At 41.1% G+C, this 14,079-nt stretch overlaps 1 protein-coding gene across 1 annotated transcript in view; it reads right to left on the bottom strand.

Annotated features, from left to right (window-relative positions):
- FER1L6 (fer-1 like family member 6) overlaps positions 1-14,079 on the bottom strand; it is a 124,038-nt gene that overhangs the window by 28,680 nt on the left and 81,279 nt on the right. The window contains exons 23-28 of the mRNA XM_067530267.1: positions 10,157-10,267; positions 3,942-4,103; positions 2,628-2,808; positions 2,129-2,349; positions 650-772; positions 482-521 (exon numbers count right to left, since the gene is read on the bottom strand). Coding sequence (XP_067386368.1) covers positions 482-521; positions 650-772; positions 2,129-2,349; positions 2,628-2,808; positions 3,942-4,103; positions 10,157-10,267 — 838 coding nt within the window. The remainder of the gene's footprint in view (positions 1-481; positions 522-649; positions 773-2,128; positions 2,350-2,627; positions 2,809-3,941; positions 4,104-10,156; positions 10,268-14,079) is intronic.

Below are 14,079 nucleotides of genomic sequence, written 5' to 3'. Positions count from 1 at the left end.
TTCTTGAGTTGGCTGAGTTTGACACAAGAATTGGTTGCTATTGTGATGCCTATCATTCTGGACTCTGTTTTCAAATTCAGATACCTGGAACCAAGCCCAAATGGTTTTTGTTCTGGGTTGGATCCAAAATTAAAAGAGGATGTTTTTTTGGATCTGATACAGATGCAGACCAATATTGTGGTAATCTTTCTAGAACATCTAGCACTGAAAGATTTCCATCATTTTTGAGGCAGAAAGCTGCAAAGACTTGCTCATGTGATTTGAACATCATTAAACCCAAACTTCAACCCAGTTTTGTATCTCAACATCTAACCAACCCACAGTCTAATCCAGATAAGGATTAGGATCTGAACACAGCACCTTGCACAACACAAGGAAGAACAGACATTCAATGTGAATAGGGCAAAAATGTTCTCGAATTAGCACAGAAAGACATTATAACAGTAAGTAAAATAAGTATATATGCAAATATTTTACTTACTTTTGTCAGGTTTCCCCTCATTGGGATAGATTGCTTGTACCTTTCAAAATAAAAACAGAATGGTCAGACTCCTAAATACAAATTAAACATTAAAGAGGAAGCTATTTGCATAAATCTAGTTTTAAAATATCACACATCCATTCAAGTATGGAGCTATTGGGCCTTTACCGTTTTCATTTTTTCCACAGAAGCATCGTACTTTGACCACCAATCAATAACATTTTCAGCAGATTCATCCGCTATTGTTCTCTTTTTTCTTTTTGTGGATCGTCGGGAGTATTTTCTTGAGTCCTAGCAAGGCATAAGGAAATACTGTTGAACTCTAGAATTATGACAGCTATTAAAAACTAGCTGGGCTATCAAGAGGAACAGATGAAGGTGGAATGGATATTACTCTGTAAGAACTACATTATTTTGTGTCTCTGTCTTTGTATCCCACTAGAGAATCCATTGTGATCATCATGTTATTAGTACAGTTTCTATATTACCTTCTGCTGGTATCAAATATTATACTTTTAAAATTTGGGGCATTGAAACAAAAGCAAGCCTTTTAAAGGGAAAATCTACCATAGAAAGAAGAAATATTATATTTGGAAGAATACAGACCTCCTGATATCCCCTGGTCCCCTCCAATATCATTATATTTGCAGATAATATTGAAAGTTCTTGAATGTATCAACACTTGAGTTTTGAAGACAACTAGGATTCTGAATAGCCATTGAGAATTCAATCATCTTGCCCTTAGAAAAGATAAACAGCCTGATCCCACAAACCAACTGCTTGTGCAAGTAGGCCCACTGGCTTCAATGGGATTACTCATATGAATAATGATTGGACCCTGTTAAATTGTGCATTCAGCTTTTCACACTAATAAAGAGTTGCCACTTGCAGTTGTCATGTATTTTAGCAATGCAGCTAAATCAGAATGGCAGCAATGGTAATCTGTATCAGACATACAGTTACAATACTGGCACTATATATGGATGAGTATTTTACTATATTTCACTCACTTTTGTGTCTATAAATTGTACCATTACAGATGACAGACACACAAGGATGTGTACATGTGGAGTTGAGACATCACTGCCTTTCCTTGTCCTTCAAACTATGAAGAACATTAGCAATATCTAACAGTGCATCCAGGTGCTACAGATAAGAAGTGGCTTCTTTATCCCACTCCAAAAAATATTACTGAAATGGAGCATAAAGTCAAACAGTTTTGTCATTCCCTTCATTTTATTTTTGCTTAAGAAAGAAAGAAAGAAAGAAAGAAAGAAAAAGATTATTTCTCCATCCAAAAAGTGATAGTTTATGGAGCTGATCAGAAAAAGGTTTCTGCAGTCTAGAAACTTTCTTCTGATCAATTGTATGAATTAAAATATATTCTGGCTGTCATGATGACCAGTATTGTCTCATTGTTTCCCTGTTCTTCCCCATCTGTCTGTATGCATATGTTGTCTATTGTCTTATACTTGGACTGTAACCTGTTTAGCACAGGGACTATCTATTTGTTCTGTATTTGTACAGCATCTAGCACAATGGGGCCCTGGCCTATGACTGGGGTTCCTGTGTCCAACCATAATAAGTCATTTATTATTTATTATTATTATTTTAAAATAATAGCTAGCTGATGATTTTCTATCTAACCTTCTGTTTTCTATCTTTTGCTGGTTCAGAGGATGAGGATGTAGGTTTAAGTTCTGGTGGCAGTGAGGAAGCAGGTACAGCTGCCGCAGCAGACGATTTTGCTGGAACTGGTTCTTGCATTGCAAATGAAGCTGTACCATGTTCCACATCAATGTAAATGTGATCTGTTGGTTGTGGTTGTTGTTGGGGTGATGCAAGTGGCTTTGGTGACTCTGGAGAAGCTGAAATTAGAAACACAGCAAGTTGGGTAAGATGATGCCAGAAAAGAGAGTCATCATATTGGTTCTCAAGATAATATGGACAATGATACCTCTTAATAATCACACAGGGCTTGATCCTGCAAGGTATTGAGCGTTCCAGCCCCAGCCAGCAGATCCCTTCAGTATGTGCTTAACTTAAAGCACCTGTACAGTCCCACTGCAGTGAACTATTATCCACTGTTCTAACACATATCACTTTGTCTTTTTATTTGTGGACAAGAGTTGTATTGTGCATTTACCTTTGTCAGTTTCTATAACGTCTACTTTTGCTGTAGATGCAGGAAGCTCTTTGGGTTTATATAAAAATTGCTTAAGGCAATTGATGGTGTGTGTTCCAACAAGAGTGCTACGACCAAAAGCTCTCCAGTCAACCACACAGATGCTGAGTGGTGGGTGCAAAAGCTCATTTTCAGGCAATTCCTGGCAGAAAAGAACAGACAACAGCATGAGAGATTTTATTTCTTTACTGGTGCCTGGAAAGGTGTCCTGAAAAATGCTGAACTGAGAACCCTGACTATTGACTTTCTTGATCCATCAAACAGGTATAGCATGGGCAGTGTAGTTCTGTTCACACTACCCTTCCAACCCTACCTAGAAAAGTACCCTGGCTGATGGGAAGGCTGCTAATTTGTCAAGGAAACAGCAAAATCTAGAGGGATAAACACAGTGTTGGTAGTCAGGAATGTATGAATTCTAATCCCACCTCAGTCAGCAATTTGGCCAAAGTAATTTCACTTCACTGGCTCAGTTTTCCAAGCTATAAAAGGGATAACATGTATTTCCCTAGCTTACAGGGATATTGTGAGGATTAACTAGGTAATGTCTATGCATCAGTTTGAATGTGTAATGTGCAATAAAAATTAAAGGTACCACAGATACTTAGATATTATTACTGATGCTTAGATATCCCTGGGCCTTATAAATACTTAGATAGACTTTAATCTCTGTTGATGTTACCAGCTAGTGGAAACCCTCATCCACTAAGACCTGAACTGAAACCACCAGTTCATGTCACACAAGCCAGTGGACAGCCAGGAAGCTTCAACACATTACTGACCAGGGCCAGATTCAAGTCAACAACCTAGAAGTGAAAGTCTCAAAGCTCATTGGTCATAACTAAGGGTAAGACTTTGCCACAGTTATTTTTAGTAAAAGTCATAAACAGATTGTGGGCAATAAACCAAAATTCACGGAAGTCCGATCCCCACCACCAGGAAATGTCATCCCAAGCCCTGCTGCCCACTGAGGGGGTGGAGGGAGGCTGACAGCCTGAGCCCTGCCACCCACCTCAGGAAGTGGGGCTGACAGCTCGAGCCCCGTCTCCCACGGCTGACGGCCCACGCCCTGAAGTCGTGGAGAACATGAAAAATCATGGAATCCATGACTTCCATGACAGACTCATAGCCTTAGTCATAACCAATCAACCACTTAAGTGCCCCGTCTGGTAACAGCACACAAGGGCTTAAAAAGTAAAGACAATCAGTGTTATAGCTTGTGCCTTCCCCTGCGTAAAGAGAAGAAGATCAGAGAGAGCAGCAGTGCACTGTACACACCACTTCAAACCTGTCTGCTTGGACACTGAAGTTGGGGTTGTTCTTGTAGCTCTGGATGACAGATGATTTAACTCCTTTCCCGGCACATTCTATGAGAACCTGTGGACGGTCCACAGAGAGGAGCTGGACTTTCTTCAGCTCACGAACACCCCAGAACAGAACCTATGGCAGGTGGTAGAAAAGTGGTCAGCAAAACACAGGCAACAGTGGGCCAGACTCACTGGTATGCTCCTGACAGTAGTACACAGTAACACTGGGAACCATGGATCAGATTCACCGGCACAGATGTGACAGGAGAACACAGGTAATATCAGGAACCATTGACCAGATTCACCAGTATGTTCCTGCCACTCTGTGTCACTCAGACAATGCATAGCTGCCACAAAGTGCTGCTCAATATGGCCCCAGTAATTTGCAAGAAATTCTAAACACCCGTCAGTATCTGAAATAAAAAAAAAAAAAGTCCTCATACCTTAGAACAGAAAGTTAAGCCAATTAATGTCAAACTGTTAACAAAACATAACTGGTAAAGAATAATTTTGTTTCTAACAGTCCCTTCCCTCTGCAGGACAAATATGCTCAGTTCCTATTAATCTGACAGGCCAGATTCTCAGCTGATATAAATCACCATAGCCTATTACCTACAACAGAGCTACATCAGTTTATACCAGTTGAAGATATAGTCCAGTATTTTGTCAGAAGTAGTTTTATTACCTTTATATGTTTTATGTATTGATTCACTGCAAACCCTCTAGAATGCTCATGGAATTCCAAGTTTTCCTATGCTTACTAGCAATACAGTTATTTAAGATCCAACTATAGAATATAGTGTTAAAATGACAATAATTACAACAATATAAATTAAGCAATATAAAAACCAAAATAAAATCCTTCAAATGCCAAACCACAGCAATATCATTCCGGGGCTGACAGTGGGTTATACCTTGAGCAATATTTAAGCACATGCCTAACTATAAGCACATGATTTTTCCCATTGACATAAATGGAATTAATGTGCTTAAAGTTAGGTATGTGCTTAATTAATGCATGGACTCAGGCCCAAAAAAGAAAACACATCTGAAAAAGAGATTTTTTTTCCTTTGTCCAGTGAACAGTTGTCTTTTCTCTTCCTATTTCCCTATTCAATAATTTGTTGGTTTGATTCTCCTCCACCCCTCAAGAAAAAGTCAAAGCAGGAACTGCTCCTGTGGGTGAGTTCACACACAAGCATTTCTGGTGACTGGTTCATCAGTCTCAGCACAATTCATGTAATTAAAATCTGACTTGATTTAGAAATCTTCAAAGACAGGCAATTAAGCAGATTATGGTAGTTATAGGATCAGTGACAGGAAGTGACACATGACCAACTAGAATTCAGTCATTATTCTGACAAATGAGGAGTTGCCAAATTTCCCTTACATTTTGCTGTTAATATAAAATGACTTTAGGCCCAAATTGTAGCTGACTGTTCATCGGTGCACTAGAGGGAATGGGGAGAAAGCACAAGCACACACATGCAGGAGGCAGCTGTCATTTGGCTGCAAGTTTTGGAAGCACAGAAGGAGGAGTGGCTAACACTGAGCCACTGGCAACACTATGTAATCCAAAGAGGGTGTCTTGGTTCAGTGGGGCAGAACCATTCCTGCCCGGTCCCATCCTGTGCCGAAGGTGGGATTGAAAACAAGCTATACTTCCCAATTGTCCAGCCATTTTATACAAGCATCTTCCATGCTCATGTGCTGTGGCTGGAAAGACTGGTTACTTACGTTGTAGAGTAACTGGAGTTCTATATATATGCCATTCAAGGTGCGCATGCACTCCATACACCTGGAACAGGAAGATTTGTCATTAGCAGTGTCTGTTGGTCCACACATGTGCCCCTGTCCTCTTCATGCTCTGAACCGAGGATGGAAGGGACGGTGCACGCTAACCACATCTCCAGGTTCTTCTCTACCATAAATAACCTTAGGACAAGGATCCAAAGCAGAGGAAGAAGAGGGTAGATGGTGGAATACACATAGGGACCACACATTTAGAAGAACTCAAGTTACTTACAATGTAAGTAATCTGTCTTTCTTCTTCGAGTGATGGTCCCTAGGTTTATTCTACTCGAGGTGATTCTCAAGCAGTATTCATTGGGGAGGAGGGTATAAGGAACCCTGCTGTACAACAGATCAGAAGACTACTGTGCTAAAGGATGCATCTGCTGTAGAAGCTTGTACCAAGGCATAATGTCTGCCAAATGTATGCACAGAGACCCACGTTGCCTCTCTATAGATCTCCAGAAGAGGGACATCTCAAATGGAAGTTAGTGCAGCCTGGGCTCTAGTCGAGTGAGGTCTCACACCTTGTGAGAGACAGGTTTCCACCAACTCATAGCAAATCAGTATGCAGCCCAAAATCCATTAAAACAGTCTCTGTGAGGAGACTCTCTCTCCTATCACATGTTTGGCAAAGAAGACAAATAGTGTAGGAGTTTTCCTGAAGGATTCTGTCTCTGCAAGTAGAAGACAAAGGCTGGTTGGATATACAGAGAGCAGAATTTCCAGTCCTCTTTGGTGGCATGAGACTTCAGGTGGAAGACAGGGAAGTGGATTACCTGGTTCAGATGGAATTCCAAGATTCCTTTCAGAATGAATTTTGGATATAACCTTAAGGAAACTTTATCCTTGTGGAATACCATATAGGGAGGGACTGCCATAAGGACTCCAGTTCTCCTACTCTTCTGACTGAAGTGATTGCAACCAGGAAGACAACCTTCACAGACAGAGGAATGAATAAACATGAGGCTAAAAGCCTGAATGGGGAATTTGTTAATGGAGATAGGACTGGATTGAGGCCCCATACTGGAGTAGGTTTTAGCACCAGAGAAAAGACTTTGACAAGACCCTTCAGAATCTACTGTAGACGGGCAAAGACTGAATAGCTGTCCATTGGAGGATGTAAAGCGCTAATAGCTGTCAACTGCACTTGTAAGGAGCTGAGAGACAACCCCGACTTTTTCAGAGAGAGGAGGTAGTCCAGAATAGTAGAATCTCAGAATCCTTTGGGGGTAGCTAATGATGCTGACACCATACAGAGAATCTCCTCCATTTTGCTGTATAACATTTTTTCACAAAGCCTTTTCTGCTTTCCTAAGGATGGATTATTTATCCACAAGCATGATTCCTCTAAGTTTGTCATCTATCCAAATACCAAGTTGCCAGATGGAGAGATGCTGGGTTGGGATAAAGGATCTTAACTTTGTTCTGGGTCGATAGATCTGGTAGGAGATGAATGCGGATGCATGGAGTTTGGGAACATCTGGAGAATGTTGGTGAACCAGAACTACCTTGGTCACATTGGAGCCACAAGGATCAATGAAAAAATGTGTCCCCTCTGCAGCTCCGGCCTGCTTGGGAACAGTAGGCTGGGCATTTCTTAGTCTCATGAGAGGCAAAAAGATCCCATGACAGGAATCCCCATTGCTGAAAGATGCTCTGCACCACTGAGTCATGTAGTTCACACGTATGGTCACTTGACAAGTGTTTGCTCCGGGTGTCTGCACCCCTGGAGGATGCTCTGCGAAGAGGGTGATCTGGTGGCAGATGCACCAGTTCCAGAAAATGACAGCTTCTTTTGTAGAGAAGTGTGGACTTTATTGATCTAAGAAAATGGCTATCATGTTGTCCAACATGACTTGACCGTGCAGGGTCCAATGGCAGGAACCATGTGTAGGCTTTGTGCACTGCATGCAGTTCCTAGTAAGTTTATGTGTAGCTTGGATTCCTGAAGGGTCCAAGTATCTTGTGCTATGCATACATCCAGATGGGCTCCCCGATGTAGCAGGGAGGCATCTGTAATCAGTCTTTTCATGAATGGGAGGGAGCAAAGGGAACTCCGACACATACCGTGCTCATGTTTTTCCATCAGGCAAATTAAGTCAAAACTTTGTGTGGGAGCAAGACCAGCTTGTCCATTCTGTGCTTGCTTGGCACATAACTGTCCACAACCATAACTGTAGACAACACAGATGAAGCCTTGCAAAGGTCATCACACGTGTACACGACGCCATGTGGCCTAGGAGGATTAGACAGGATCTTAGTGTTGTCTGACGTCTCACTAGGATCTGAGTGATGAGATCCTTCATAATTTGGAACCTATCCTGAGGTAGGTAGCCTCTGGCCATGATAGAAGCCAAGGTCATTCTGATAAAGTCTATGGTGTGTGTGGGAGCTAAAGTGGATTTTCCTGCATTTACTTGGAATCCTAATGATTGTCGGAGTCAGAGTAGGGACAGAGTTGCCACCTGAACTTCTTGGTGTGACTTGCCTGTGAGCAACCAGTCATCAAGGTAGGGGAGCAGTGATATACCCTGATGTTGCAGATTTGCTTCTGCTATCAATAAAATCTTCATGAATGCGTTTGGTGCTGTCGAGGGGCCGGAGGGGAGCACTCTGTTTTGGTAACGGTCTAGGCCTACAGTAAACTGCAGGAATCTCTGTGTGCAGGGTAGATATCTATGTGGAAATAAGCATCCTTCAAACTGAGACCTGTACACCACTCACCTTTGTTTAGTGAGGGGATTACAGACACCAGGGTGATCATTCTGAAAGTCAGGTGGCAGTTGAAGACATTCAGCAGTCTGAGATCTAGTACGGGCCTCCAGCCTCCTATCTTCTTGGGGAGGGACTGTCTTGAGTAAAATCATTTTCCACTGTGCTGGGTTGTACTGGCTCTCTAACTCCCATTTGGAGCAAAGAATGTACTTCCTGTCAGCTCATCTTCTTGTGAGGGGTCCCTGAAGAGGATAGGGAGGGGGTTTTGAGAGAGGGCATGTATTGTTATATTTGGTAGTGATGATTCACATAACCCATCTGTCTGATGCTATATGGTGCCATGCCAAGGAAAAGTGAAGCAAACAGTGCCCAAAAGGGGTGGAGACAAGCAGACTTGTTGGGAGGACTGGTTTGCAACTCGAAAAGATCCCATCAAAAGGACTTCTTAGTGGGAGGCTGGGACTGGGAGGAGAATGAAGGAGGAATGTTTTGCTTTCTGTGCTGCATTCTTTGATGTTTTCTTGCAGGCTCAGAAGCCCTCTGAGTGTAAAGGGTTGAGGAATGGGCTGTTGATGATGGGAAAACTGAGGCTTAAGATATTTTCCTTGTCGTGCTGGGGTATCAATATCCAGAGAACAGAGTGTGCCCTCAAGTCTTTGAGGTTGTGTAACAAACATCCGGTTTCTCACTGACTAGGTTATTTCCTTCAAAGGGCAGATCCTCCATCGTGGATTGGATTTCCTTGGAGAATCCGGAGGCCTGGAGCCATGAAGTCTGTTTCACGACTATAGATGTTGCCAGCGAGTGGGAGGCTGTATCTGCTGTGTGTTCCAAAGCTTGAAGGCAGAACTAGCTAGCAATTTACCTTCTCCAACGATTGCTCAGAACTGAAGTCTGTGCCCTTGAGGCAGCTTGTTGACAAATTCAGAAAAGTTATAATTCATAAATCATACTTTGCCATTAAAGTCTGCTAGTTTGCTATGTAGAACTGAAAACTCACAGAAGTGATGTTCTTTCTCCCAAAGAGGTCTAAACATTTGGCTCTTTGTCTGTGGGTGCAGATCTGGGTTAGTCTTACTTGTTTCTTTCATCGATAGCCTATACCTGCAGCCCTTTAAAGCTCACTGAAACTAATATTAACACTAGAATAAAAGAAATCAGAACAGGTAGAACTATTTACAATACTTACACTAGAAAACAAAGAATGCTAGCTAATGCTGTGGACACTGGAGAAGTTTGGTCTCAGATCACAGGTGGTGGAAAGGAACTGGAGAGGCTGTAGGATCACACCATCACTTATGTCCTCAGTTCAGAACATGAGAAGAAGTGCACAGACGCAGACCAATAGACACTGCTAGTGAAAAGTCTTCCAATCGCAGGGGCATGGCATGCATATGCGCCTTGAGCGGAATATGCATAGGGACCATCACTTGAAGAAAAATCTGGCCCTAGTTGTTTTCAAGATCTAACTCAATGGTTGAAGTGACTGCCTTTCAGGGATTCCACCTGATCTGGCTCATGTGGTTACATTTTAACAGTCGCATGGAGTTTTATTTCTGTGACTCCCATTGATTTCAATGTTAAAAACATCATATAGTTAAACCCTGTGCTCCACTATGCAAATGTAAAGTGTCTGGGAGTCTGAAACAGTTAAAAATATTATTCATTGTAACTTACCTCCACTCTGTATTTGCTTAAAACGGGCCGGATGTTGGCTGGAACTGGGTAGATCTGGCTTACGTCAGGTGGATCCATTGGTGGAAGGCTCTCTGGACCAGAATCTGGAACCTGCAAAATGAAATAGTCGTAACTCATTGTCTCTGCTCTGTGAAGGAATAAATATAGCCTCAAAGCCCCCTGCGAGTTGTTCATAGCATACAGCACTTTACAGCAAGTAGGGCTGCCATGAAGACAAAATACATGCTCGGCATTGTGAGAGAGACATGTCTTGGAATGCTCTCTGCTCTGCTCTGATGCCAAAGCACTTCATGGGAACAGGTCATTTTACACCTTTCCAAAAAGCATCTCTCTTGACCTGATTGACCATAGCCTGCTGTTGTATAGATACATGCATACTCTAAGAAAGAACAGTAATTATACCTAATAAAAATCCTAACCTAAGGGCTCTCAAAAGACTTAACAGAAAACTGTAATTATGATTCTCATTTAAAAATGCCACATGAATTAAGGATGGGTGAAATGAATCATACACTGAGCAAGCAGTACAAATATTAATGCTTTTAAACCAGCCAATATTTTGGAATATCAATTGAAAAATATCCAGCAGATATTTGACCTATCCCTTAAGGTGATCAGGGATCTGTTAGTTCTGTCTGGTTTTGTTTCAGCAGGGCACAGTACAACTTGGAAGACTTGTCCAACTAGAGAGGTGTTGTCTACGTTTGGGAATGCTCAGCTCCTGTCCCAAATTTCAAGGCTGGGTCCTCACTATATACAGATTATAAAGCACTCTAGACACTAAATTACTACTTCCCAGAATCCTTGTCCTATCCTGTAGCAAGACTTTGCATGCAAATGGCCTTTAGCATTGTGCTCTGTGTGCATTAGTGCATGTGTGTTTGTATTCAATCTAGGAATGGGGAAAAGGCTGATACTTAGATTTGCATCATAGTCCTATTTGGAGCCCAGGGAAAGGAGGGTCATAATCTTCAGAGGTTATTTTGACTCTTGAATATCAACCGAATATCAGCTTCATCTCCCCCATCAGCCATGCTCTGACTCTCACATTTTTTGAGCTGCCTTTTAAGGGGAAATTCCTTTTATTCTCTTCCCCTCTGTAATTTTCAGGAGCTGGTTGGTTGCCTTTCCCCACAATCTCTCTAAGGTAGATCTATGCCCCTGCCTGGTTTGGTAGACCTTTGCTTCCTCTATTTGTCCAGGCTGAGTCAAAGGGGCACTGGTTTCTTCTCATCTACTAACCCAGACAAAACTGTGAATTTCTGTATCATAGATTACCCTCTTTTGCTCAGGCAATTGTGTTTGGCTTCATTATGAAATGCATAAAGAGGTGGTTATGGGAGAGGATTAAAGAGGAAGGATATGAAATGTCTTCAGGTTAACTAAGGGCAAATTAAATTAGATCAAATAGATGCGCCATGGTGTGATAATGACCACACACAATTAAAAGGATAAGGATTCTGGGAAATAGTAATTTAGTGTCTAGAGTGCTTTATAATTATGCCTCTGAAATGTAAAGCTATGAGAGAGTCACCAAAGGACCTGTAAAGTTCACATCTTTTGTTTCTTTTAAATAGGTGCCATCTGTGGCTGCGTGGAAAGTTCATTTAACATAAGGAAGAAGAGATATTTTCCTTACTACCTTGTAGGTGCAGCGAACACATGGGTTTAAAACATCTCAGAGTGACAGCATTACTCAGTGCATTGGTGATAATACTAATAAACTAAAACAATAACTCCATTTATATACATAAGTGCCTCTCATCTATAACAATTTTAAAACACTTTATAAACTGAAAAGAGGGATCATTTCACCAACCCCTCCGTAACAAATATTGAAACACAGCAGCTGTTTAATTGCAGACACTGGGCTGAATCTCCTCTCTATTCCATCATGAAACTCCATCAACTTCAGTGGAATTGCACTGGTATAACTGAGAGGAGATTTTGGCCCAGTGCCACTGCACAGCAGTTTAGGATAGGAAGTGAAGAATTACACCATATTCAGCTGAAATTGCATAGGGAATTTTAGGGAACAGGGAACAACTACTAGAGGCTTCAATATCTTTGCAGCAAAAGATGAAACTATTTAAAAACTGATTCTTTTCACATTGTTACAAACTTTTTGTAAAAATTTTGTTAAAAAGCTGGCCACGTTTTCCTTTAAATAGGGGCTTTTTTCCTAGTCACAATAAGCACATTTTCAACTGGTGTTGGGCCCATTCAAATAAAGGTGGCTGTGAGATTCTAAAGCCAAATTTCAAAAGTTAACATTGGAATATTCATATATTTTTGATGTGCACATAGTCATTTAATCAAAACAAAGTGTGATGAGTGAAATAAACCAAAATGGTGTAAATTTTAGTGTGAAATTTCAGGGGGATCATTTCCAGACAATTCTAGTAATTACAAAGATGGGAACCATTCCAAGATGCCTGGGCCAGCATTCCTAGCTCTTGAGAAAGGTGCCGTGTGATCTTTAATGACTGCAAATGATCAAGACTAGCAAGTGAGGTAATATCTTTTATTGGACCAACTTTTGCTGGTGAGAAGGACAAGCTTTCAAGCCACCTAGAGCTCTTCTTCAGGTCCGGAAAGGGTACTTGAGCACCACAGCTAAATGCAAATTGAACAGACTGTTCAGCATAGACAGTTAGCACATATTCTAAGGGACAGTTCAAGGTACTTCCCATTGACACCTCTGCAATCATAGGAAAAAAAAGTGGGGTTAGTGGGTTACAGATTATAGTAATAAACCATAAATCCAGTCTCTGTTCATGTGTAGGATCCTTGGATCTTGAAAGGTGTGTTGATCATTGTAGAAATGGAGATATGTTCACTGAATACATATAAGACTATCAAGTGTCCATTAGTCATTTTTTCAGTACAGAGCAAATTAGTGATTGTAGATTTTCTTCCTATGGAGCATCATCAGGAATCCTTTGCTACTGGAAAAAAAATTGCCAGCATACTAAGCCTCTGAGAAAGCTTTGAAGCCTTTCATGTGTTTTAACACATCTTCTCTTGAATGGTTCTTTAAAGTCCATGCTCTTGAGCATTATCTGTGCTTAAAATAAGCGTTCTTTAGGGTGTAATCACCAAGACAAACAATGAAGGGTATGAGAATGCTGAATGTCAGTGCTGGATCATTTTTACATTTACTTTCAGCTCTTTATTGAGGCCTTGGATATTTTCAGATCAATCTGGCATGTTGTGCTGTTTCCCTTGACCCAGATAAAAGTGAAATAAAAGTAAATGTTTACTCTGTTCACTAGAAACATGGATTAGATTAAAAACTGAGAAAAATATTGATAATGGTGCTAGATTCTGTCCTTAATTACATACCACTAAGTTGGTGAGTTCCCCTCATTGGTGTTATTCAAATTTAATTGGGGAAACAATTAGCCCCACATGCTTTAAAGTGCATTTTTACTCTGGCAAGTGACTATAAAAGATGGCATCGTGGGGGTCTGTGTGTTTTACATGTTATGTTTCACTGATTCATGGGGCATGTTTCACTGATTTCAGAACACATTTGTTCAGTTTACAAACAAAAAGATGTTTCTTCTGCCAGTCAGCCCTGCAAATTCTGTTTGGGATCTGAAAGTCGAGCTGTGTTATATCTTGTCTGTGCATTTGCAAAGCCATGCCCAGATATGAGGGCAGAATTTGTCCCTGCAACTGGAAAGTGGTTAACAATTCTATTTATGAGCTACAGAAAGAACAGAACTCAGTTCACTCTCTCTTAAACACATTGGCTCCATACTGCTAATAGGAGTATGTAGTAGTAACTATTTATTAGTGTTGCTAAAGACATAGGACTCTAAACAGACATTGGGAGCAATAAGAAGATGCCATTTTTACACACTTCTCAGAACAAAGCCAGACTTTAGCTTGCTGTC

The sequence above is a fragment of the Emydura macquarii genome, unplaced genomic scaffold, assembly GCF_026122565.2.
Source record: "Emydura macquarii macquarii isolate MOO-44397 ecotype Brisbane River unplaced genomic scaffold, CSIRO-AGI_Emac_v2 contig_369, whole genome shotgun sequence".
In the NCBI taxonomy this organism is placed as follows: domain Eukaryota; kingdom Metazoa; phylum Chordata; order Testudines; family Chelidae; genus Emydura; species Emydura macquarii.
The sequence above is the reverse complement of the archived record's forward strand: the minus strand, read 5'-3'. Positions and strand labels throughout refer to the sequence as shown.